Source organism: Cryptomeria japonica, chromosome 4 (assembly GCF_030272615.1).
Source record: "Cryptomeria japonica chromosome 4, Sugi_1.0, whole genome shotgun sequence".
In the NCBI taxonomy this organism is placed as follows: Eukaryota; Viridiplantae; Streptophyta; class Pinopsida; order Cupressales; family Cupressaceae; genus Cryptomeria; species Cryptomeria japonica.
This window is the reverse complement of record NC_081408.1, coordinates 504366912-504393452: the sequence shown is the minus strand read 5'-3', so window position 1 is coordinate 504393452 and position 26541 is coordinate 504366912. Positions and strand designations below refer to the sequence as shown.

The 26541-nt window shown below is 34.4% G+C and overlaps 1 protein-coding gene across 1 annotated transcript in view; it reads left to right on the top strand.

Moving 5' to 3' along the window:
- LOC131053464 (uncharacterized) overlaps positions 1–25205 on the top strand; it is a 31667-nt gene extending 6462 nt beyond the window's left edge. The window contains exons 3-12 of the mRNA XM_057988075.2: positions 7250–7490; positions 7667–7716; positions 10489–10581; positions 10698–10786; positions 16859–16937; positions 17460–17542; positions 20277–20355; positions 20490–21309; positions 23333–24041; positions 24935–25205. Of these exons, the coding sequence (XP_057844058.2) occupies positions 7250–7490; positions 7667–7716; positions 10489–10581; positions 10698–10786; positions 16859–16937; positions 17460–17542; positions 20277–20355; positions 20490–21309; positions 23333–24041; positions 24935–25076 (2385 nt within the window). The 3' untranslated portion in view covers positions 25077–25205. The remainder of the gene's footprint in view (positions 1–7249; positions 7491–7666; positions 7717–10488; positions 10582–10697; positions 10787–16858; positions 16938–17459; positions 17543–20276; positions 20356–20489; positions 21310–23332; positions 24042–24934) is intronic.
- The last annotated feature ends 1336 nt before the right edge of the window (positions 25206–26541 follow it).

The window sequence follows — 26541 nt, the reverse complement described above, 5'->3', positions numbered from 1 at the left end:
TACTAATTACATGTGTAATACTTAGTAGACCAATTTTTTTGACAATAAAACTAGATAAAAACTTAGGAAAACATGGCAAATGAAAATAACTAAATTTCCTAAAAAATATAAATTTAATGCAAAATTCAATTGGAAAATGTATCAATTGAGTTTGTTGGTGCGTTTTAGGGTGGGGTTGAGGGGCTAAGCTCAATTGAATGCCTTCAAGACCACATTAGCATTCATGACATGTGCCATTTTCATAAATTTTAAGGCTAACAACCATGTTTTTTTAGTGTCAAAATTGCATTTTTCATATCATTCCTACACATCGCGAGTTTTTTACATGAACTTGGTGAGTACACACCATTAACTCACTATTTGACTTGCTAAGTCTTCCCAAAGACTTGGCTTGATGACTTGATGAATTAAGCTTGAAAGAAGCTGTGTTGTGGAAATCTTGTGAGTACTTGAGAGTTACAAACCTTTATCCCTAACTTTTGATCCTCAAATGGATCCCTTTCTTTTGGCTTTATTTGGGTGAGACTTGTTTGCCTAGCCTTGCAATCTAGGGAAGATTCAATGCTAATAATGATGGGGAATGCTCGAGGGAAGTTTTTATTGTGTTGCTAATGAGGCTACCGATAGATCCTACACTATGTTTGCTCAATTTTGTGTACAAATGGAAATTTCCAAAGGGTGTTTAGATGAAATCTTTCTTAAAATTGGATCTAGAGGCTAGAGACAAATAGTTGACTAAAAAATTGCTTGGTGTTCTTCCTTTGGGCATTTTACCTCCCTATGTAGTATAATGGATTTCATGTCGCTTATCTTTGACCAGGGAAAGAAAGATTTGAAGACTCCTTTGAAGCCCACTTGGTGGGATGTAGAAACCTCTCATCATCATTTGATTGTTTGTAATGAGCTAGTTAGGGATGATTCTCAAGAGGTTAATCATGAGTGGTCTCTCATTCATTTTGATTCCCCTTATAAATCATTTTGTGAGGAGTGTAATGTTGACTTAGTCTTTTCTAGGTTCCAGTCCAAATAATTAGATGGCAAAATAAAAAGGACGATCTTAAGCAATCTATAAGGGTTTGAATCTAGAATTGGCGTAAAATTTTTTCAACAATGTGAAGGCTGATCTAGATTGTTTTGAGGGGTTTGGCTTTGATTTGTGAAATGATTTTATATCTTACTTAGAGACAAATTGGATTGAAATTAAATCTCAAAAGAAGAACCGAAATAGAAAGATTTTTTTTTTGTTGATGACTTTTAGATCCTCCAAAGCTAAAAGGAAGGATTCTTTTGCTTGTTAAAGAACTAGAGAATGTTTAGACAACTTTTTTTTCTTTGTCCTTCGTTAGTGGTTTCTTTTTGTTTTTATGGAAAGGCTTTGTTTTGTTGGGGGTTTGATCTTTTTATAGCACTTATTAATTTGTTTACGAGTTTCAATACACATTTAAAATGTATTGGTTGTTTGTTTTTGGAAGTTTAAAACAAAGGGAGAGAGCCCCAAATCCCTCATTTACAAACCAAAAAATAAAGTATTTTAAAATAACTTAAAGCGTAATATTTTTTAAATAATAAAAATAAAAATATTGCACAAATAATAAAACTAAAGAAAAACAAAAAATATTAATAACAGATTTTTTAAAATATTAGAGAGGGTTTTGTTGCAGACCTTGAACATATAATTTGAAAAATATTGATTCACAAAATATAATGGATAAATTGAATAACATTTTTAGATAAACAAAGATGCTAGTATTGGTACCACAACTATGACTAGATACATCAACCAAACACCTAAAAAACTGAAAACCCATGGGTTAATTTGCCCATCAAAATACTATAGAGACCAATAGAAATAATGCTACCAGGCTTGAGATAACCTTTAACCATCTACACCATGAGAAGTAACACCGAGCCACTTAGAATCTTGAATGCTAAAGCCCAACCTTGAGGAGGCACCAATTTTGACTCAGTGACCTTAAGACTGCAACAACTACCTATAGCTTCAAACTTGACTCTAGGAATAGTATCTTGCTGCTTGACTATTTGTTCTAACATGACACTAGAAAGAGAAGGCAATCTAAATGCTTTGGTGACTTCTTGAGTCCTCCGATTGAGTATGTCTAAACAAAAATTTGTGAGTTCTTGAAGCTTGCTATGCATTGCAATAAGTTACTTGTTGAGAAGACATAAAGCATCAACCAAAACTGACTCACTCAAGTGAGTAGATTGTATTAGATTTAGCCTTGTCACTACCCACCTCCTCTAATTCTCAACTTGGACATTTGACAGTGAATGAAAAAAAGATCTATTTTTAAAATCTCATTGATTGAATTATGCCCTCATTTTTGAAATGAAAGTCTACCGAAATTGATGCATGGGAACAAATTACCCTACTGTCATCAGCACTACTCTAGACCCTAAATCAACTTCACTAAATTTAGGGAGACCGAGTTTAAGGCAACAAAAGGTCACCCTTAGACAATGATTCCCTTAAAAGGATTTTTGCCTTTGGACTTTTATAGGTACAACTACCCACTAAACTAGAGACGAAGAAAAACCTTTGTAAAGAAACCACAAAACACAACACCAATATGCAAACAAGGCATACACCTTCATGGATGCTACTGTCCATCACAACTAAAGAAGTCCCACATGCTCACTTGAGAGGTGACCATAGGACCTACTGAGCAATAAATGCTAGTGCCCAAAACAATCATCAAATGCAAGCTTAACTACCAAAAACATGTTGACAAATAATCAACTTAAAGGACAAGTGGTCACAAGTGGGGAAGAAATCAAAGGGCCCACAATCGAGGAGGATCATTAAACAAATATTTATCCAAGTTTACCCATGGGTCATATCTATTGCTAATGAAAGCCAAGATTTAGGGCTTGATCAATATTGCATTGGCTAGAGAGTCTGAAATAACCCGAATAGGATATGTTGCTATAATTCTAAAAGTAATTTCATAAATTCTGCCCTGATTTTCTGCTTTTTTGTTTTCTGCTCCAAACCCTAGAATTCTGATTTATATTTCTGGTTACAACAAATGTGAACAACAAACACAGATGCCAAAAATGATCCCTTATGATAATATCTGCAATCAAGAACTCATCCAAAAAAAATGCAAACATATATATGGAACATATCTGATTTCAAGATTATTCAGTCTGCTGCTACAAATCAGAAATTCTGAACATGCAATTACATCCAAATACATAGGCCAAACATGCCCAAATACAACTCAAAAATCTGCCATTACACATCAGACCTATCAATAGGTTTGTAAATACCAGAATTGTTGATTGTAACTAGGGGTATAGGGGTTCGGATTGCCTTAAGGCAACATCCGAACCCCCTTTTAGGACCGGGTCCTACCCTAAAATAACGTGACCCCGTCCGTATTCTCCATGCCACGCTAAATACACTCCAAAATAACATTAGTGCCAAAAATAATAAGGAGGCCGACTTACAAGGAGGCCGACTTAAAAGGAATAAAGATGCATATAAGTAAATGACAATTTGCAAGTCATTTCAATAAAGTTTAATCATATCAAAAGGTGATTTAGCTCTGCTGTGCGAACTTAAGGAAGAGTGCGAACTTATTCAGCTTGGTGCGAAATTGTCCAAATGGACATGGTAGATTTTGATGCAAGTCATTGAAGCATACAAGGACAGATCTGATATGTGAAGATCAGATTCGAGCTAAGTATTGTAGTTATATTTTAGAGGAGAATATATAATCTGACCTGTGGGTCTTTCATGCTGGGTTTTTCCTCCTTGGAGGTTTTCCCAGGGTATGCTTGTTTGTCTTTTGTTCTATTTCTGATTTATGTTGGCTTACTAAATACTGCAAATCTGAATACAACCTAGGGCATAATCAATTAGATAAATCTGGTTAACATACCTAGGGTTTAAAATAACAAGAATGACATAGAATGATGCTCAAAACCCTTCTGGCAATGTATCAACCTGCAAAGAAATATCTCTGAAACTCCACGAATCTCTCCAAACTGAATAATGAAGCACAACTGTGAATTCTGAGATGAATTCACCAAGTGGGCTGATCTGGGTTTTCGTCCAAACAACCAAAACCTCTAGGGTTTCCGTCCTAGGGTTTACTGAACCTGCAAGTTAAGCTCTCAAGCTCTCAAGGAAAAGTTTCTTTCAAAATAACAAGTCAAGAATAATCAAAATGAATTGCCTTCTCATCCTTATATATCCATGAGTGAACTTTCTAGAAGTGTTTTATAGAAGATTCGCTTTATTATTTTATTTTATTTCTCTTTTAATTTATTTTTCTCCTCAAAAGTAACTTTACTTTATAATTTGTAATTGACATTATTATAAAGTCACTTTATGTCCAGCTGCTAATTAATTAAATTTAAATAATCCCATAGGGGACTATTTAACATTTAATTAATTAATTATCTCTCGAAGAAAAGGGGACATTACAGAGTCAGCCACCTTATTAGCTTCTCTAATGTAGTGAGAAAATAAACTTCATCAAATCCTTTGCAAAGGACAACCACTTCATCTAATAACTGTGCAGCTTCCGGTTTTCACATTCTTTTTTCTTAAGACCTCAAATGACATTCATTGAGTCCCCTTCAATTACAAGCATTTTGCAGCTTGAGATCAAAGCCAAGCCGATCCTAGATACCACTGTTTCCCAAATCCTTCATTTTGGACTTGTGAGAAGTAAACCCCATGATACAATTTCCCTTGATAATCTTTTAACACCACTTCACCACTAGTAGGACTAGGTTTACCTCTAGATGGCCCATCAAAATTAAGCTTGAGGAAGCTCTCTAGAGGAGATTTCCACAGAATCTTATTTTGAACAGGCTTTTAGCCTTTTTATCTTCTACCACATTAAAAGGGATTTATTTTTGATAAGTGAGGAAATTTATTGGGTTCCTCACACATAACCTAAAAATTTAGAAATGACCATTTAAGAAAGAAGCCAAGCCTCATAACAATTAAACAGACCCTTCTTTACAAAGCCAAGTGAGTAGAAATCCTAGACTACTCCTGACCAAAGATTTTATTAACCAACCAAAAAGAAGCAATGGGCAAATCCACAATAAACTAAACTCTGAACTAGGAAGATCGAGATCAAGTATGTTCCGCATTCAATCTGCCTCTAGAGGAAGGGGAGCTTCTGTAGTGGACTATGAACCACACCCAATAGAGCGCCATGCTTCTTGGCACAATATTTCTGCTTCAGGTTTCCTGCCCTTTCTCTTCTTAACTACAGAAAGAGTATTGATGGACAAAGAAGGTAGACAACCCACACTATCTTCCCCATCACTTCATAATCCCACAGCCCTACAAGAACAAAGCTCTTCACAGCAGACTTCTAGACATATTGCTTTCCTGGTGCTTTCAAAAAATCCCCGCAGAGAAAGGAGGAATTCTGTTCTCATTTCGGTCTAACCACACCAAATCCTTGCCCTCATCAACAGATATCCCAAACTTCGGGCAAGTTGCAGTTGAATTTGTAGGTGCTGCAACCCCACCATCCTCTATGTTCCTGTCAGTTTTAATTTTTAATTTTTTTATTTGTTTCTGATACAAGAAGAATTGGAGCCCAGTGAGGTGCTGCCCACTTAGAAGGTGCTGAAGGCAGGGTGAGCCCCTTCTAACTCCTTGGCCATGCCTGGAGAGGTCCCATGCCTTGGCACGGCATTTCAATCAGGTTTCAAACCTTGACCATTTCTCCATGTCTTTTAATGGTTCAAACATCTGTTCTACACGTGGGACTGACCCAATCATTATATTAATAATTGTTACAGTACAGTTAAAAACCAAAATAAAATTGAATAAAAAACTTAAAACATAATTTTTTTTAACGAAAATTAAAAATAAAATTACTGAAACAATAAAAATAGTAAGTAAAAGAAATATAAAACTAAGTATAAACTAGAAATATAAAACTGCAGGTAGAAACAGTAATTGTTAAAAATTAAAGTCAAAGGTTCAAATAAAATCTAATAAACACACCCAAAACATAAATATTTACCAAAATTGGGGCAATGCCTGTTGAAAGCTCTTCCCATGGACCCAAAAAATGCTGTTGCTTAAACTCTATGCGCAGAGATCAAATCTCAGAATAAAGGGGTTGCATTTCTTTTGTTATTATTGGAGCACAGAAGATTAATCTTTTGTTATCCCTTAACGCTATCTGGTTTTCATAAATGCTGCTCTGAAGGCAGAGTTGTGTGCAACGGACAAAGAGGTTTAATACTGTGATGCATAGTTTTCAGTGAACACAAGGCAACTGAATGCATTATTTGTAAACTATTTTTGGTGTAGAGGAAAGAAACAAATGACAACAAACTACACAATTTTTCTATTAGGAAAGAATTAAAAAGTGCACTGGTAAAACCCTAGCAGATGGATGTGGGGTTTTATGTTAAATATTATTGTTTGGTCAACATTTTTTGACCTATTTTGTTGCACAATTTTCAATAATTTTTAGAGTTAACAATTAGATTAAAAAAATTCAACCTTTATGAATTTTGTCAGAACTCTGTGTCTTAGCCCCTGTTAATGCCCATAGCAGAGATCAGGGGGAACTGCTAGTTTCATCATACACCATCATCTTAGGACAACACAGGATTTGATAATATTGATGGGTGAATGTCGTGAGCTAAGAGGGGCCTAACTGGACAATCCTAAGAGGAAGCAGGATACTTTCCCTGGAATCTTTTCTTATATTTTCCTTTCAGTTATTCCCAAAACCTGATGTTTCTGATGAGTTTGTTTAGAAGGAAATGACATTTGGTCCAGTATTTGAAGGCAACGGAACCCTTCCTAGGAGCACCTTTACATGTTGTGGGGCAATTCTACATCAATTGCTTGTTTCTGTTTCCTTTTCATTTTCGGTTATCCTCAATTGCCTTATGTTTCTGAATATTTTTTTCTTGAAGGAAATCAAATCTACTCCAGTACTTGAATCAAACGCTTGTTATGGTTTCCTGAATTCCGACTTGGTCTATATTATCATATTGTTTTTGTATGTTGGTGTTTGTGAAAATATAGATTGAAGATAATATCTATCAAATAATGGTACACATGTGAACATGCAATGGGTTTAATTTGTTATCTTTCACTCTAGTAGAAATTACCCATTCATCTTGGCTACTTTCTATTTGTTTTTTAATTTATATTATATAAAGATTCTCAATAGCATACATTAAATGCCATTCTAATTGGTTTCTTTTTATATTTGCATATATTTTGCAGCAATCAGAAGCGGAAGCTGTTTTGCGACTGGGAAGACACAAGGGCACCCATCTAGCCGAGGAAGCAATTAAAAGTGACAGTTTTTTAGAAGAGAAAGGATCAATAGTGCCAAAAATAATGTGTAGGATATGCTTTTCTGGAGAAGACGAAGGTACCCAAAAGGTTGAGAGAATGCTCTCATGCAGAAGCTGCAATAAGAAATATCACAGGAGCTGTTTAAAACGTTGGGCTGAAAACAGAGGTGGTTAATTAACAAAACATATTTATACCTGAGCACAATTTAATTTTACATGGTTTTTTGTAATATTGTATGCAGCTCATTTTTCTGAAAATGGCAATAAATGTTACATTCTATTCAGCAGTAGCAAATATGCTTGTCAATGATATGTATAACATTTTTGTATGCTTTTCTGGCAGATCTATTTAACTGGGCTTCTTGGGTTTGCCCCTCATGTATGAGCTGTGAGGTTAGTGCAACTTCAACTCTTGGCTAGCAGTATACACTTTTGGTTAAAGTAATCTTTTCCTTCTGCTAATTACTAGTAAGTCTTGGTATATGTACTCAAGATGTTTTGTTGTTGCCAAAACAAGGAAATACCTTGTTACTGATTATTGTTTCTATCAATTATAAGTTTATAGCTCTTTTAATGCCTTAATGACATGTAACCTCTCAAGGATTGCTATTCCAGGTCAGCTGGCAGTTGTTGCTATTAAACTTTCATGGTATATGTTTTTGTGTAAGTTGCCAAATCGGATATGGGTACAGGTACTGTTACGTAGGTATTATACTGAGGTACAGTGGATTTTTTGGGGGGAGCTGGGTAAGTTTGGGTGCATCTGTACGATACATATTACATATAGACTATATACATTCATCATATTTAATAAAATATAATATATTGTATTAGACTTCAACTTTACTATTTTAATTTAATCATACAAAATTACAAATAAATATCAAATAGAAATTTAAAGCTATATAATATTAAATTATACTACTTTTTAAATTATACAACAAACTCTAGTATTTAATGAATATTGTAGAATAGGGCTTCACTACTATATAAATATTATAGTATATTTAATATTATTTATGACCCGACTGTTGATGGAATTTGTTCAATAATCGTGAGGGAGAGTCACAGGGAACAAGTGATTGGACATCAAAAGAGCTCCATCACATCAAACGAACTCAATTTGACTGTCTGCAATATAGAAAACTCTAAAAAATTCCTTGTATGTGGCGTTGCAGCATGAAAATAAGGAAACTGTCAAATGCGTCTGTGAAATGTGTTGTTTTAGGTTTTTTTTTCTTGTATGGAATCGTCTGGGAAGCTAAGTTATTGATAGAATCGGACGGGTATGGCAAACTTTTGGCAGAATTGTTTCGACGTGAAAATGCCAAACGCTAACCAAATCTGCAATCATTTTTGGATGGATTCTGAATCTGGGATGTTTTGTTTCTGGAATCGGCAGGTAAGTATGTTGATTTTGCAACTTAGGTGTTGTGATTGCTGGATATCTCAGTTGCAAAACAACACTTTCTCCTCCCCACCCTCCCTCACCAAAAAAATGTCAGCTGCTCTAATGATTATTCTAATTGCAAGAACAAGGGTAGCCAAAATTTTGTGTATCTATTATTGTGAACCCACAAATTACAGCACAGAAATTATAAATATAGACACTATGTTTAGTAGACTTTGATCACAGTTGCATGCATAGCGAGCAGCAGAAATTTAGTTCTCTGCACTTACTGTTTTACTTTTTCTTGCTTCAATTCATTTTTTGCCTTTCCTGTTATTGAGCATATCTATTATTGTGTGTCCACAATTTACGGTCTCAAAGTTGGGAATGATGATCACATCTGCATACACAGTCAACTGCAGATATCTAGTTGTCTGTACCTTCTTGTTTCAGTTCCTTCATTGCCTTTCCTGTAGTCTTTCCTACACTACATTGTGTCTCTTTGCATTCTTTTTTGGCCTTTCCATTTTGCATGGTACATTGCAATGGATAGTGCTCGCATTTTAGCCTCAATTAAAACTGAATCTTCTATTTCTTATAACGATTCAATGTATCTGAAGCAGCAAAATATTTATTTGCTGATCCATGATGATTCAGAATGTCAATTAGAGATGGATTTAAGTCAACAATGGCCACCAGTGATAACTGCAATCTTGCATTGCTTGATTCCTGTGTTTGAAGATTCTCTCTGTTCCATATGCATCTTTGTTTGCCAATTTTTAATGTCTTAATGTTCTTGAGGTATAGGCGAAAGAAACGATATTCAAAAATTAAATTCTCTTAGTGTTATGAGTAATTTATGCTTGGTAATTGATTTTCATCCTTTTGTTGAAATTCTGATAATCAGTTAATCATGTTGTTGGTCCATGACACTTAGATTTTGAAACATAAAAAACTTCCCAAGCATAGAAAGAACACCAATGTGGGCAGTGTCAAGAGGCACCATAATGAAAATCTCACCATACGATATAGAATGAAATGCTACAAAAATGACCGAAAAGGCAGGAGAGATTGACTCTATTTATACACGTTTCAATATTTTACAGAATGGTAGGCTGACCCAATAAAAAATTAACCCAATACAAATGAGTGCAGATTACGCATTCAAGGGCAAGTTACACCACAAGGTACACATAACCCTGCGGTACACTACAAATAGCATTAATTTAAAGGGACCGGACAAGATGGTTTTCCAAATTTATAGTATTCCTTTGGATCTACATAGAATTGTTGTATTAATGAAGGAACTTGTAATTGGTTTGCTAGATTAGCTTACTCATTTTCATACTCATTGAATGGCTACAATTTGCGGAAATGCATATAAAACTCTTTTACAAGGTAGGCATGGCCATTGAAATATTCATTTGCATCCCCATTTAGCCGGCAACTTCTTGTGTGGCACTCACAATCATGATATTAGCATCCACAATTGCGATACGTTGATGTAACAATAACCATTGTGGTCATGTAATTAGTGATAGTGTGGGATATGTATTTAAATTTACATTAATGAGTTAAACATGGTCTTCTTGCTATCTATATGCATCCCCATTTAGTTGGCAACTCGCTGCATAGCAGTCACAATCTTGATACATGTAGCATGCAATGTAGTTGTCTAATTAGTAATTAATTAAGATGCCGATGTTGTTCTTTTGAAAATTCTTACATGAACTATCATTTATATTGAATAATAGATTGAGGTGACTGGTTTCCAGGTATGCAAGCGAACTGGGGACCCTAGCAAGCTTATGTTTTGTAAAAGATGTGATGCAGCTTGTCATTCTTATTGCCAACAACCCCCTCATAAGGTAAGCATCTGAACAGACTTGCTTTAGTCTTTTCTTTGTAGAGATCTCTAATACTTCATGTATTTTTAAAATGATTCTCTGGGTACGCACTTAACACAATTTATACTTGTGAACAGAATGTAACACCTGGGCCATATCTGTGTTCAAAGCACACATGGTGTCATAGTTGTGGATCGACTGTCCCTGGTAGTGGGATTAGTACCAGGTAATTACTCTTCTTTTATCTAGATACTACTTCATATCACTTCATTAAATTTGTCTCATTTTTGCTATACATTCTTCTGAAACTTGATTGTTGATCACTTTTAAATTTTATATCATTTTTTTGAAGAGTTTGTTAAGAAATATTAGTTATTAACTTGTTGAAGAAATTAGGAACATGCTTATATTGTGAGTTATCCCAATATTTTGAAAATTTCAGATAGCGTACAATTGACAGAATCATACTAATCTGGTTGAGAATATGTGAACACTAAGTAAAGTATGATTTGTTGTGGATTTGACATTTAATAGGCTATAAGATGGAGGGAGGTTTGCTAAAGTTTGCGTTTTTAGCAATAATTAGAATTTTGAAATGTAAGGAATATATTAAAGAATATGTATTGCGTGATTTAATAATTATAAAATGATACTTTATGGAACAAGATAATTACATAGATGCTGAAAAGAGAAACTTGCATACTGGTAAGTTGATGAATAAATTTTTTCTTTTGTTGGCCAATGGTGGCAATACTATCCATTTTTTTTTGTTCTTTACTAATGATGTGGGAGAACCGGCGAGGCCTTTCCACCTTTTCTTTCATAGTTCCTTTTTAATGATTCTTTAATTTTTTATTGTCCTCCGAGATACAGTCAACTTTAGTTTGAACAGATTTGGCTGACACTAAATTTTGGTGTTCAATCAAGTCTCTGATAATGCACTAAAATTGGTAATTTATGATATCAACCTAAGGTGCTAACTTTGACAAATATAATACAAGAAGATTGAAATATGATGTTTTCTATTTCTCCAGAAACTTATTGTACGTTTGCCAATGATATTCGTTTTAATTAAATAATTTTTTATGGAAAAATTTATTTATTGATAATGTTTGATATGTCTGTGCTGAAAAGATGGTTTTAAATCTGCCCCTATTGTTCATTTTTTGCAGTAATATGCCCTTCTACATTGTCAATTATCTGTGTTAAATGTGCCTTCCAACCATTATATATTCTTCAGTATGTGTTGTGTTGAGATCAATTTGCAGTCCTTATTTGTAGTGTAGGACCCGTGTCTTCATTTTGTTTGAATGAGAGCCCGAGAAAAAGGAGTGAGGTCTTAATTCACTCAAAATTTGAAAAATGGAGTGAGGTTTTTTTCACCCAAATATTTCAACTTTCACATCTATGTTTTTATTCACCTAAATTCATAATTATTTTAATTTTTTATATTTATCCACCACTTTTAATGTGTTGTTTTAAATCAATTTGCAATGTTGAGTTTGGACTCAAATTGGTAGATATATGGTCACATTTTTGAAATTTAGGATAGACCTATTTTTTTGATATGTGAATTAAAGGATTTGAAGTCGTCTCGCTTTAATATAAATGTTCAACACATTTCAAGTGTGAAGTAACTATTTAATGGTGACAAAAAGAAAAGAACTAATACGCATATACTTTCTAAATGTCAACTTCCCTGCTTAAAAAAAGGAAAAAAAGTCTTGAATGAAAACTGTGTCACTCTATCAGTCAGGGTAGGACCTGTGGTGAAGGATATGGTTTGCCAAGTCCTAGATCTACCCCTCCCATATAACCTTCTTCTAGGGAGACCCTGGATACATGCCATGCAAGCAGTACTCTCCACCTACTATCATACCTCTCCTCGATCAATAAGATCTTGGATGATGTTCTTCAAGCGGTGACAATTTTTCATTCTATGACCTTTTCCTTTGTGAAATTCACAAAAACTATAAACACCTCCATTGTCAAGATTTAACTCCTTAATGTACAGGGGTACTTTCTTCATGTCCTTAGAGGCTCTAAGAGTCATCAGCGATGGAGTCTTATTCTTTGCAAGTTCCTTCTTACAATTTTTTAGTTCGATCCAGTCATTTTTAGAGGAGGATGCAAACTGCAATCCCAAATCAAGATCTGCCCTTCCAAGAGTCTCTAAATTATCCTGCTCTACCTCTGAAGCTGAAGAGGTTAGATACTTCAAAACATTGTTTTTAACTGAAGAATCTTGCCTTTTTATTTCAGGGGCTGGAACTGTGATATCTCCTAGGACCTTTCTCTTTGTCATGGAAACTGAAGGGACCATTTCTGCAACTGAATCTACAGAAAAATCTTCATTCTCTTCTTGGGAAAGAGTGGGCACAATGAGGGAGACATACCCCTTCTGATGAGCTGATTAAAACTCATCTACTTGCAATTCATCAGAAACAATCAAATGGTGATGAGATTTAGCAACTGCCCACTAGGTGGGTTATGAACTTTCAAGGGCACAAACAAAATTTGTTTTCCCTGCTCAGGAACACCAGTTTGAAATTCTTTTTATGGCATTTAGTGGCGTGATGCTCATAGGAAAAAAGAATCTCTACTCTTGAAGGCAATTTTCCTATTATCAACTGCTTGTCTTCAATTTCTATCACCTACCTTCAAAGAAACTTCAGCAGATAAGTCCTTGTTGACATCCATCTCCACTTAAAGATAAGAATAAGTGGTGCAGGTTTTGCAAGCAGTTGCATCTGAAACACAAAAAACTTACCAAGTACATTCTCAATTGCCACAAGTTTGTTGGGCTCCCAATATTGTAAAGGCACACAAGGCAATATTATCCAAATACAAGCAGCTGAAAAGGAATCTGTGGATTGAATGTTAGAGATGAAGGTTTGATACAGAGAAATGCATTCTTAAAATCTAAGAGTCCAAATTTAAAATCAAGCTCCTTATCACCTTAAGGTTTAAATTTAAGAAAAAAAATTACCCTAGCACATGGGTTGATGTATGTTTCATCCTTCAGATGCTAATTCTATTGCTTTGAGATCCACACATGTAGTTTGGATAAATTGGGCCACAATTTTGTGAATTTGCACAAAAATGCATGCTCTACCAAATGCTCATTGTGCTTACCACTGCAACATCTGTAGTAATTTCTGGGATAAAAAAAGATCTTCAAAATGATGAAAAGTAAATCATGCCTAGAATATTGTTGCTTTGTGCAGGGTTGCTTGACCTTATCACTTTGCTGTCATCTAAAGTCTTAGGAGAGATTCGATATATCTAGGAAAAATATCTATTGATAACTGCTGGAGAAGACTAAGATTAGGTTCTATACAGATTTCACAACCTGAAGAAAATCTCTTTCCATCTTGTGCTGGTTGTTGATGAGTCTAAAATCTCTATTTCAAGCGAAGAAGCTATAGAGTCCCTCCCACATTTGTTGAAGCATGCTCGTACTCGACTGCACAAGAAATTTGGAAGGGAGTTCTGTTAGGGCATGGAGTGTCTGATTGAGGAAATTGTTGGGAAGCATTCTGGGCTTTTTTAATTTTGATATATTATTATATAGTATGTGTAGGTATTACATCAACTTGGAATAATTTTTATTATTTCGCATATACCCAGGATTGATTTTAAACTAATTTCTGGGATTGAGGATGTAGGGAGTGCTCTGGGGCGAGTTAGAGGATTGCCCCAAAGTGCAGGGGATGGTACAGGGGATATGGTTCTCAAATAAAAAAAAACAGTGGGTTAGGATTCATAGAAAAAAAACATACATGGATCTTAACTAGAATTAAATTTAAGAGAACAAAATATTTTCTTTTCTTCAGTAGATATGATGTAACATTTGTATTCTCTTGATTGCCGAACTGTACTGTATAATTTGCATTTTGTAAACCCCTTATGTACACCCTTCATACCTAGTGAAGCCAAGGGCTGTCCCCTGGGTAGGAGGTTATGGCGATCATCCAATTTTTTTGACCATTATAGGTGATTTTTTAAGCCCAGGGTTTTATATGCATTGTATTGTAATATGCCTCAGCGGTTTCGTATGGTGATGTGCCTACAAATACTTGCAAATGGATTAGGGTTAAGCACATAAGAAATACTCTATATAATTTTTTAAATAGAGTGTATGCTGTTTTTTCTGGGTTTTTCCGAAAAGGGTTTTGTAGGTTAAGTTTGTCATTTTTTCCGTCTGCTGCATTAAGATTCTGTTAGCATTTCTTCTCCTTGTATATGTTTATGAGTTTTATTTCTAATGTCTTCACTGATGGATTGATCGATGCCTTGAAAGCACACACGGGTTTAAGGTCTTCAGCTGTGGACTAATGCCCCCCAAATGTCTGTAGGTTATATTTGACATCTTGAGAATGTTAAGGGATGTTTCCCATATTTCTCCTTGCCTTCCCTTTAGGTTTTAAAATGTTTGATGTGGTCCCAATTGCAATTTTTTTTTATTGGCCATGGCAGCTAGTGGCCTTTCCAGAGCTATTCCATGAGTTGCAATTTGATTGCAGCTGGTAGTTATGTCTGTAGGTCCAGATCTATGTATATTGGTTTATCTGACATTAAATCCTTAAATTGAAGCCTTACACGTAACAGAGTGAGTGGTGGAGTTTCATCCAGAGGTTTGACTAATAAGATTTGATTTAATTATTAATATCCTTAAATTTTTTAATTTCACTGAATGCAATTAGGGAAAACAATGTTTTGAGGAATTCTGAAATTTCTAATTTTGAATTGTGTTTCAAATATCAAGTCACTATTTAAATTTATCTTGAAATTGTTTTAAATAATGAAAAAGGTTAAAAAAGAAGAAATCATCATAGCCTGTAGTTTTTAAGGTTTTAAATCAGTTTTTGGCTTCCTTGTGTTCAGAAAAATTTAGTTTACCTTTTGAAATGGAGTAAAACTGCCACCCCACCCCTTTATGGAGAAAACCTTTGATTGTCACTTTTTTCTCCAAAATTCTGTTTGGAGGACTTTCGGTTTCTTGCTTTTTTTGTTTTGTTTTAATTTTAAGTTTTAAAACTTTCCCATTACTTTAATTAGACACTGGACTTTTGGATGAGAGTAGTATGCTTACTAGAGACGGTGTTATTCCTGCGGCAGAATGCAAATGGTTGATGATTAATACTTTTGCTAACATGCCTTTCCCTGTTGCAAAATTATTTGGAAGTAAAATTCAGTGCGTAAGAGTGTTTTTATTTTTTTTTCAAGTATTCAGTATGACATTGTTAAGAGTCTTTAACACACATTTTATTTAAATTATTTAACATCTAGAAGTGTAGAAATTTGCAGTATTTTTGAATTACAGGAAAAGTTAATTTACTGTTAATTGCAGCAAGTGAAATGTGAATTACCCAATAAATTGACTTCTAGCGACAAGTAGGAAATTTTTTCTTGCAAAGAGTGATATAAGTAATGGTAATATACTAATAAGTTAGAAAAGCAACAAAAAACAACGGAAGGATTTAAGGAACTAATGTAATTGATTAATAGTAAGGTTTTCTAGTTAATCTAAATAATGGTTATATGCTAGGAAATTCCACCAAAACACAATCATAAAAGCGATGAATTCGATACTTATGCTACAACTGTGTCTTTTATAAGCACTTAGATGAAGTTAAGAGGGTTGTAGTTTGTGGATTGGTGTTGGGTAAGGATGGGAGAGATTGTTTCCACTGAACAGTCATCAACTGTATTCATTTTTAGGCTTTTGCATTGACAGCTATATTCATAATTAATGGTATATCTGGGCCAGTGATTGCTTACTATTTTGAATAAACATTTTTATAGTTTTTGATGTCAGAGTCCATTAAATCTTAATATTCACATTGCTTGTTATTCAGAGTAGCATTCATACTTTACGAGCCAAAATTCCCAAGTTTCTTATCATATCATAGTGTAAATTTAGTTATTCCTTGATGATCTCTAAATTTGAGGCAAACAATTATATGCTCAGGAATGTTATTGTACAGAACATGAGACAGCTTGTTTCCGAACAGTTGATTCTCTCCCATTATAACTCAGTAAATGATTGCCTCCTTATTCAGAATCTATTGGACTTTTCTATAAATTGATAAGCAATGATTTGCAAGAGGGTTTCATGATATTGCCATTTCTTGTTGCAGTCAGTTGTTTTATTTTTGATAATGCTCTGACTACCTGAAGGTTTCCAATTTTACTACTGTAGCTTTGTGTAGTAAACTGAGTTGGTTATCATTTCTAACTTCTGGTGCATTTCAAGTGTCCTGTTTTTTTAACAAAATATCATTCATTTATGCAGGTGGTTTATTGGACATACTTCATGTGATGCTTGTGGCAGACTTTTTATTAAAGGGAAATACTGTCCAGTCTGTTTAAAGGTAACCCAGAAGATGGCTATTTTTTATTTGCTTTTTCCTTGCATATAAATGTTCAGCACACAATTTCAGATTGTATTGCCCTTAGTCTTTGTTACTCTGGCAGCTGGCCCTTAGTCTTTGTTATTCTGGCCCTTTTCTAAACATTTAAACAGTTAATTAAACTTGTGCTTTTATAATTTATAGTACATGGTTAGTTGTTGAAGTTTGCTGTTTATAGCTATATTTGTTATAAACTGAAGCCTTTTCTTATAGCTGCATAGGTGTTGGATTCCTAAGGAAGCCCATCACTTATGGGAGAGAAGCAAAAAATAGTTTTTATACTAATATTCATCTTGTTAAGGATTGGAATTATCCTGATCCTAGGCTTACGTAGTCTATTTTATGTTAATGTGTATGACTTTTTGTCATTTTCCTTGAGCTAATTGTGTAGATCAATAGCTTTGCATATTAGATTTTGATTTTTGGAAGAACGCATTGGATGTCAGGAAAGAGGATAATTTTCAAGAAATTTGGCTGTGGCAGGTATATAGGGATTCAGAGTCAACACCCATGGTGTGCTGTGATGCTTGCCAACGATGGGTTCATTGTGTTTGTGATGGCATCAGGTTTGGTTTAACATTTTTACTTGCAACATGTTAGCTCTATCTGTTATGTATTCTCAATGCTATGGTATATTATATATTCTTTAGCTCGTCAATGCTTGAAGTTTTGTAGACAGTTCATTTGAGTCATTTTCTTACAAGTCCAAAGCTATTATAAGCAAGCTCCATTACTGTTCAAGTGTCAAGAACAAGAAAATTAATTGGTGGTTCTTTTTGATAAAATGATATAGGAAGCCCAATTACTTTCTGGTTTGAGATAGTGCTGTATATCTATTTGTTTCATGTATACTTGCTCTTGCTCAGTTTAGCAGTTGTTTGTATCCACAGACTGATATTAGAGTCCATTTCTGATTTTGTTTCCAAATATAGTACCAAGTGAATTATAACTTATAGTTGTTCTAAGAGAAGTTTTTTTAGAGCAACTTTTAGAAAGCCTGAGCTTGTTACAATCTTTTAAATAATCATCCTCCGTGTGTTTCTAGGGCCGCTCAGAACTCAGTTTATTCTCCGATTGATTTTAACTTTCATTTTAGTTACTTTTCATAACTAAGGGTCTTTTTAGTCTAGCACACCATTTCTTTCCTCTGTTTGATTTGGCTACCTTGTGTTACCACTTACTGGTTTTTCTCAGAACTGTCTGTTCTCTGACTGGTTTGAACTGGATGTGAGCTGGGTTTGCCCAGGGTTCTGACCAGGTCTGTGAGTTGACCTTGGGTACACATACCTGGGATGAATTCACAAGCCCTTACTGTTGGTATGTGGCGACTGATCATGCTGCTGGGATTAAATTTTGGTGACTTTGCCTGCCGTGTTTTCCCCCCAAATCAATAATACCTGACTCCTTTATTAAATTTTCCATTTTTTAATAAAGTAGTCGGCTATTGTTTTGGCATGTAGACTGACCTTCGTAAACTGTCAAAAGGGCTTGATGAATAAGTGGCCGTGTAATGTGAAATCATCATATTATAATTTGCTCTTCACTGGATAATAGAAATGTGGAAGGCTGTTTCTCTTTGGATGTAGACCACATTGGGTGAACCACGTTACATCTTTGTATTATTGTGATTTGTTATATTTTCCTCTTTTATTCTGCATTAGATTTATCATTTAATGTTGTTTATTGCTTCCGTCTACCTAAACCCTAACACTTACTGGACCCTGGGTGAACTTCCGAAGAACCCACTTCCCCAAACATAGAAATTTCTTTTTTGGTATTAAAAAAGCAAAAGGATACAAACCCTAACCAACCCTGAAAAATGATTTATTATTAAATAAATATTTTGGTTTAACTTTAATATTTGACATTGACATTGAATAATGATTATTAATTATCAGCTGATATTTATAAGCCTAAGGGGTAAAACCGGCGAAGCTTAGGAAGAAAACAGCCACCTGCTCACCCTACATCACCAAATATTAAAAGAGCCATATTGATATATTTTAACATTTCCTTTTGTATATTTTGTCACAGCTGATGATTGATAATTCAAATCCAAGCAATTAGAGCTGCCGAGGATCAAACTATCAAATAAAATTGCAGACCTTGTCTTTTTTATCTGGTCTTAGTCTGCAAACAATCATTTTTCTTCTTCGGCTGCTCTCTTTCATCCTGATTATGGATCACATAATGTGATCCAAAATGTTGATGTAAAACAATTCTACACATCTGAACTCAGAAAATATATGCTATGTACAGTATGGACTGTTGAAATCTGATGAGTTCAATTGATACTCTTCATGGGAGGGAATTATGTTACAAATTCAAGTAATCGGAGCTCTTGAGAATGAAACTATCAGAGAAAATTGCAGCCCTTGCCTTATTTTATCTACTCTAAGTCTGCAAACAATCATTTTTCTCCTACAGCTGCTCTCTTTCATCCTGATGATGGATAACAGAGTGTGATCCGAAGCATTGATGCAAAACAATTCTACACAATTGAATTTAGAAACTATTTGCAATAGACATTGTGGGACTATGGAAATCTTGATGGGTTTAATTCAATGCTAATTGTCAAATCAAAGATAAATCAAAATGATAGTTAACTTCGGTGTCAATTTTTAGGATTAGTTAAATTTAGTTAGGGTCTTTTTTCAATCAATTATAGTATTTAAATCTTTCCAATTTTGTAAGTGTTCAGCTGTATTGTAATCAAGAAGACATTAGAGTTGATTCCTTAAGCATAATAGCTCTTGTCACATTTGCCTGTAATTTTAATTAAGAGATTGTTCCACACACTTCTTTTGAAGTTTTTACATTTTTTCCTTATCCCAATGTTGGATTACGAAGTGTGTTCCTAAATGTAGGTGCAAAAAACTTCTATATGGTTATTACCGGAAGCATTCTCAAATGAATTGTGTTGTCTGTGACCTATAATTTATTTAGCGTCAGCATAGTTTTACAAACTGGTGGGTGCCTGAAGCATGCTTATCTATTCAATGGGGTGAAATAAAATTCGAATTTGTAATTTCGTAGGTAGAGTTTTGTATATGTATGCCGTTGAAGGGTCAAGCACTCAACTTTTTAAAATTTTTCAGTGACTGATATTGAGTGAGGGTGGGATCAATTCTCAGATTTGGTAGTGTTCAAGGCTTCTTATGTTATGGTCCTTTTTTCTGTTTAGGAATTGATGCCTCCATACTATGGATACACATTTTCTTCAATTGATTGTTTTAGGATTTTAGGATTATTGCTGTTGTTGTGGACCTTAATGATGGGATTTGTGGGATAATCATGCAGCGAAGAAAAGTATCAGCAGTTCCAAGCTGATGGAAATTTGTATTACAGATGTGCTGCATGTCGTGGGGACTGTTATCAGGTTTGATTGGTCCCATGGTTTGCAAATTATTAACAGGCATTTCTGTTTTGTTCTGATTTGAGCATTGAAAAAAACTTTTTCTTAGTTATTTCTGTGCTTATTTTATGCCCCTTTTTTGTGTTGCTGTTGAACAGGTTAAGGACCTTGATGATGCTGTTCAAGAGCTTTGGAGGAGAAGGGATAAATTTGAACTTGAACTGGTGACCACATTAAAGGCCTCAGCTGGACTCCTTTCACAGAAGGAAATGTTACACCTTTGTCCTTCTTCAGACGATGACAACGATTTCCCTTCCATTGAGCCAGAAAATGAGTCAGCAAAAAAAGGTAAAGTAGTACACAAGGGGGCAGCTGAGAAGGCATATAAAAATGGAAAAGAACAAGTGCCAAGACAAAAGGAGTTTGGAAAAAAATCCTCAAAAAATGCAGTAATAAATAAAAAACATGTCAAGAGGAAAGGACCACAGATTCAATCCAATGGTAATTTGGGAGCAGTGAAGAACAGCTTTCATTGGTTTCAGTCAGAAATGAAAGAAAATGAGGATACAATACCAAATAAAGATCAAGATAGTTTGAAATATGAAGAGATAGAAGAGGAAGCTTCGCAAAAGTCTAATGGGGTTAACTTGTTTTCTCATCCCAACAAAACAAGTTCAATCAAATCTGGCTTATTGATGGGCCAGATTGACAACAAGATGTTTAAGGACAGCCTTGTTGAAAGTGGGTCACCTAGTGACAAAAAGAAAAGCAAGCGCCATAAAAGCAAAAACAGTTCTAAGCTGTCTGACAGTCAAATTTATGGTGAAGAAAAAACTGAAACTGAAAAGCTTGTCAGCAAGGCTGAGAGCGGAAGAGGAACAAAAATTGTTATACATCTTCCAAAAGGGAAATCATACCGCATTCCAGCATCAGAGACATCGAGTAGTCACAGGGAAGATGGCTCGGCAGGCTCGCAAGGTATTTTCATAACTGGGCACACTAATTTGATAGGACATCATACAAATGCATGTTTTCTCAATGCGTGTCTTAATTTGTATCCATTTGTTAATGTCTTTTAGAAGGAAAATGCAAATCTTTATGTACAAATTAGGTACTAGGGTGGTAAAAATGTTTATTTATAACAGGTTTTAGAATTAGTATAAGTATTTTTCCTTGATAAGTGTACTGGCATATTTATGGAATTATCTCATCCTCTCAGCTGACCTTGGCAATTTTATAATCTCACTTGCAAATTAATGGCATTGAAGTATCCACTTTAATTAATTGTGTGTTCTCTTAGTTAGAATGTTAATGACAATTTAAAAATCTTTTCCTAACTAGCTTGCTCTCTTCATTGCTTAATTACAATTTTGTTCTCTTGGAATGTTAATGACAAATTTAAATATGTTTTTCAAACTATCTTGCTCTCTTGATTGTTAGAGCTTTAATTTAATCTTGTGTTATCTTGATTATAATATTAACGACAATTTTATATTTTTTTTCGAAAATACCTTGCTCTATTTGTTGTTTGAACCTAAGTTGCTAGTCTTGGTATGGGTTCAGGCGCACTGATATGACATTTTTTCCCTTTGGGTATGGGTACAGGTTTGTATATATCTTAATATATACTTATATACATCTATTTATGTATTTATGAATGGATGGATATATCTATGTACGTATTGTAAGCTAATGGGTTCTCTGGAAACACGTGCATGGTTACACGTGCAGGAGTGCCTGGGAACACCAAGGGAGCAACCCGGATGCCCTGGGTTCATCTGAGGTGTTCCCTGGGCATTCCAGGGTGCTTGTGTTTGCCTGCGTGCTCCCAGCAGCACTCAGTGCCAAAAACAAAAGAAAACTTTTTTAAACATGCAAATTAGTAAAGCAACCCCTAAAATGACTTCAAATGCCTAATTTCTCCCACATCAAACATCATTTTTCTCTCTTCAATCATTTCTTTCTGATTTAATATTTATCTCCATCACTACCTTTTTGGCATTTGGCATTGATCAATGATGAAGTATCGTACTATCAAATGTATTTACAATTCTATACACACACACCAACACACCGTACCCAAACACACTATACCTAGGAAAAAAAGTTGCCATACTGGCATACCCATATCCATTTCTGTACTAGAATATGCATACATATGGTCCTTATTTTTTCAACCATAGAGTCCATGCTGTCATATGTTTCACCCAAACACAGGTGATCTATATTAGCATACCTAATCGTACAAAAGATGTAATGAAAGACACTAAATTTTTTAAATATGTAATAAATAAGTAGCTCTAAAGTATATAAAAAAAATAGCTCTATATCTTTTTTTCTCTAACTGTAATTTATTTTAACAAAACAAATATGGAACCTTTGCTAGCGATGAGTAGAATTCGTAATAATGAATGGTGGTTTTTAGAAAAGTCAAATTGAAATTTACACATAATTAGAGAAGATTTACTACACTTTTCAAAGCAAAATAAACAAATATTACTGAAGCATACAGAGCATAACATAAAGAAGAAAAAGAAACAAAAAATAGTAAGCAAGCTTATTGAAACCGTATATAAAATAATAAGCCAGCCAATTGAAATAGCTATGTACTACAGTAAATAAAATAGTTAGTAAAACTATTGAGATGATTTTTTTAATTAATTTTTTGAAAATTTTGGAAATAGCTATTGTTTTAACATCTGTACTATTGCAGATAAAACAAGCTAGCACCTTGAGACTAATATATCTCGGTGTCTTTTAAATAGATGTATTTAAGATATTAATGTTAGTATGCCTCAGTTGAGATTTTTCTGGCTAGTAGGAGATGGTTGAATTTTTATTTGTTTCTTTTCTGTTTCAATTTTGAAGTATGCAAATATCAGACTGTAATGTATATTTTTATTTACTGAAGTATATAATTTAGAATCACTTGTTGAAATAATAAGGCCTTTGCCTAAAAGTAGGTTTCTTGATCTGAGTATTGGCATTTTGATTGCAACAGGGTTCCCTCCAATTCGTTCTGCAGGAATTCATCACGGCAGTACAATGCAAGAGAAGTCAAAATACCTACGTAATGATCTCAATGGGGAAAAATTGAGAATGCCAGAGAAAGATCGAAAAACTAGTTCAAAGGAGCCTGGCAGGTTGATGTCATTTAGGGCAGGCAGGCCTCTGATAACTGATGAAATTGAATCTGATGATCATCGACAGGAAGCAGAAGGTATTTTACCAAGCAGCACTCCTTCTGTCAGTTCCAGACATCAGAGGATTACTGATGGCAATCTTGAGGACTTGCCAGCTAATGTGAGTCAAGATGAAGATTCGTCAGAGTTAACGAGGAAAAGGTTTAAAGTAACAAGTATAGGTAGTGAAAGTAGAAATGATGGGACTGAGGTGTCTGCTCTTGATGATTCAATGTCAAAGCGTTCTTTGAAAGTGAAATTTAAGAAACCTTCTTATGAAAACACAACTCCTTGGGTACAACGGCGAGATGAAGATGATGGAAGTTTAATTAAAGGGCAGAGATCAAAGAGAAAGAGACCACATATCCTGGAAACAGAAAAGCAGGATAAGGAAGACAGAGAGGGTACCTTCAATCCAAAGGAGGATACAGTTAATTCATTCTTAGACTACAACTGGATCTTGATGAAGCTTGGTAAGGATGCCATAGGAAAGAGAGTAGAAGTTCATGAACCATCAGACAATACTTGGTAAGTCTCAAATTTTGTGGACTTTGTTTTGTCCATAGATGTTTAATTTGCAAGAAGTAAAACTGTGGACATACCCTCTCATGGATGAGTTGATGCTTGAATGGATTGGTCTTTAGATGTTTCAAACATGAGCTGCATAAAGGCTGCACATTTAGAATGTGAGATTCTAAATTTTGATTTTCCTTTCGCTTTTTGTTTTCTATTGTTGTATGTTTCTTATCTTGTACTTTTTGTTTTCTATGTTGTATGTTTTCAATTTTTTATTCACTTTTGGATAATAGTGCTGTATTCACTGCTGGCAAATCAACGGTCAAATGAAAATTCTAACCCATAATATTATGCGATCCTCAACTAGAGAGAAATTATGAATACATGCAGTCTGCCCTGTATCTCACAGAACTTTTATGTGCATAATCTGCTAATAGTACCGAATAAAAAACTAAAATGACATTTTTTCTCATATTTGTTTCCTAGGGCTGCTCAAATGTTTTAGATATGTTTTTCTCTTTTGCTGCCTGTAAAACAAGTCCATGTCATATCTGGGAAGATATGTAGAAGATTTGCAATTTAAATTTTCTGGATTATTATTTATTGCCAAAAGGTGTCATAGGCTTGCCTTCAAAGCTTTCCCATCTTTTAATGTCATTATGCATTTTGGAATCATCTCCTTGACTGCTAGATTCTTATTTTGTTGGGATAGTTCAAGTTGGAAAGAACCGATGCATTTTAATATATTATTATTTAAATTTTCTTGATCGCTAGTGGTCTTCAATGTGTGCTGGATTAAATATTATTGTTTCTTTCTCTTTCCCTTTTATGTATGCATGCAACATTTGGATTTTTGCCTGCATTTTTTAAATCAAGACCCCCCTGATTTTAACTTTCTTTTCCAGGCATAAGGGATCTGTAACTGGAATGGGAGAACAACAATCAACATTCCGTGTACACTTAGATGATGGTAGAACAGAAATAATTGAACTTGGCAAACAGACTGTTCGACTTATTTCTCAAAGTAAAAAAAGGCCAAGAACGTAATTTTTAAACCTGATTGTAATTTTGTATATTAGATGCATTTCTTAATATCTTATTTAAAATAACTGCTTTGAGAAAATTGCAGCTCCTGTAAAGTCATTTTTTGAGAATCAATAGAATTTTATTGTTGCACTTTTATTGTTACATAGATGTGGGGTATATTCCATGATATAATCTTTTTACCACTGATCTATTGAGAGGTTTCCAAGTACATGAATGGCTTTGAATGTGGAGATATGTAGTGCATACCAGGAAAGCATGGGGACAAAAGGAGTGACAGAATACAGACATTTTCTAATATTTATTGAATTTTACGTTGAGGTTTTGACAACTTTGGGTACACATCTTGGCAGAGGTATGGATGGCTAATGTTATTCAACTATTCACATTGAATGCCTGAAACCACTGGTGATGATTGTGGATGATCTTTTCTGATAAATTATGTTCCAATGTTTTAAACATCTACTTTTTATGCAAGTTGGCGAGCATTCTCTTATCTTCTGGGTTCTTAGGGCATGACATATCAGGAGAGATTCTTTAAATCAATATACTGTAAGCAAAGTTGCAATACTCTTCCTGGTCCAGCTCTTTCCCTGGTTATTGTCCATTTTTTTGGCAATCCTGTCAAATGCTACTCTTGGTCTATTAGTTGCCCTCGAGTCTTAATTGCAAAGACATCAAAATAAACATTGCATTGCTGCGCTTTGAAGACATCAAAGGAAGCAGTGGTCACTATATTTAAGGCACCAAAATAAATGTAATAACCCTTATTAGATGGATAAACAATGCATTTATTATCTTTGTATCTGCCTATTAAATGCTCTCTTCCACGTTAATTTTGATCCATATATGGTGGATTTGTGATGAAATGTATCTGCTTTTTCTTTTGTTTATTGAGTAATATATTTTTTAAGTTAGTTAAATTTAAAGAGTTTGCTATTGAAATTTTGTATTAATATTTCTTTGGTGGTGATTACAAGAGGTTGAGAAAGCACAGGTTTTGAATTACGCTCCATTTCCATATGGTAAGAGAATCTAGGAGTGCGTGGTGCAGAAGATCAACAAAATGTCACACAATGAATTTTTGTACAACAGGAAGGTAATGTCTATGTGGGATGCTATGTAGGCTTAAATTTCACGAGGATTATACTGCAGCAGTTGGAAGATGTTCCAAGTTTAGTTGATAAAACGAGATTAGAAATTAGTAAATCTTAATAGTTTTAAGTGGTGCATTCACCCTTTCGAGTACAAATGCAATTTATTGTAGGTTTTTAGAAATATTAGCATTGTCGTCGCCATCTCAAGGACATTCGTGTTTTTATTGTTAGTATTTAATGGGGCTTAGAGCTTTTGACACTCGCTTTCTATCTATACTAATATGCTGTCTAGTCACGATTCTTACAAGTGAGGACAATTTTATATGTACGCGATTTTAATTATGTCATGTTATTTTTAAGGATGCTGGTCA